The sequence below is a fragment of the Octodon degus genome, unplaced genomic scaffold (assembly GCF_000260255.1).
Source record: "Octodon degus isolate 3935 unplaced genomic scaffold, OctDeg1.0 scaffold00076, whole genome shotgun sequence".
NCBI classification, from domain to species: Eukaryota; Metazoa; Chordata; class Mammalia; order Rodentia; family Octodontidae; genus Octodon; species Octodon degus.
The window spans coordinates 9,444,378-9,445,643 of NW_004524652.1; the positions used below are offsets into that span (position 1 = coordinate 9,444,378).

At 35.7% G+C, this 1,266-nt stretch overlaps 1 protein-coding gene across 2 annotated transcripts in view; it reads right to left on the minus strand.

The window, feature by feature from the left end:
• Positions 1–1,266, minus strand: part of Naa25 (N(alpha)-acetyltransferase 25, NatB auxiliary subunit) — a 72,951-nt gene that overhangs the window by 68,109 nt on the left and 3,576 nt on the right. For both annotated transcript variants that reach the window (XM_023720581.1, XM_023720580.1), the window contains exon 2: positions 775–893. In XM_023720581.1, the coding sequence (XP_023576349.1) occupies positions 775–893 (119 nt within the window). The remainder of the gene's footprint in view (positions 1–774; positions 894–1,266) is intronic.

A 1,266-nucleotide genomic window follows, 5' to 3' on the forward strand; every position in this document is an offset into this window, starting at 1 on the left:
CTGAGTTCAACCCCCGGTTCCGCAAAAAAAAAAAAAAAATCTGTCTTCACAAGACATTATACCCACAAAGAAAGCATTTCTTTCAAAAAGGAAAGAAAAAATCCACTATCTTGTTCATGGGCTCCTTAGTGCAAGTGTCCTTTCTCTGGGTATCAGTTTTACCTCTACACTAGTTCAAATGTGTGTCCCCAGAAGGCTCTTTTAGATGTATAACAAGAACACCTGAAATATACAAACTAGCAAATAAACTGTTTCAAGCAAACAAATAGACTAACAGAAACCAACTATCCCAGGCAGTAGATAACTCCCCTGGGAGATTAAAAATCTCAAGAAAGACAGAGACACTGAAATCTACAAATCAGATGTAAACTTTAAAGTTACTCCTTCTAGGGCCCAGGAGATAGCTGAGCAGCAAAAGTGCCTACTTGGCAAGAGCAAGATCCTGAGTTAGACCTCTAGCATCAAATAAATAAGTAAATAATTTTTTTCTTTCTAAAGTCTTATTTTTCACTCTAGGATTTCTGCCTACTTTTCTGAAAATTTAACAGCAGTCTTACCCAATGGGACAATCTGAGGCAGACTTACTAGAACCAAACAGAAAACATACCATTAAGACACAAATGAAGAACAATTTTTCCCCAAATAAAACATTTAAAGAACTTGAATAAATAACTCGTTGATTTCCACACACAAATACATAAATTTAATACACATACACACACACGTATAGGTTACCCTCTAACAGTAGCCTGGTAGGTTTGGGGACCAAGTTACCTGTTGCATTTTCTTGTATTCACCCACTCTGGCATAGGCCATGAAGAGGTGAGAGTGATACTCCTCACTGTTGGGAACTTTCTTCACAGCCGCTTCATAAAGTTTTGTAACTAATTCCGCTAAGATAAAGAGAAATAAAGATTTAATTATATATTCTTTTCAAAAGTATATAGCACTGGGGAGATGGCTCAGTGCTAAAAGCAACTGCCTGGCAAGCATAAGGTCCCGAGTTCTACCCCAGTACTCCAAAAAAAAAAAGAAGTAGTTTAAAAGTATATTTAAGAAAAAAGAAATATCAAGTATTAGCTGAGGATATAGCTTATACAGTGCACGCTTAGCATGTTGTGAGGCCCTATATTCAATTTCCAACAATAAAGAAAAATTAGAAAAAGAATACTAAGTATTCACAAGGATATGGACCAATCAGAACTCATAGTATATTTGGAAAACAAGTTGGCATTATCTTTATGTTTAAGCTAAACTTACACTTAC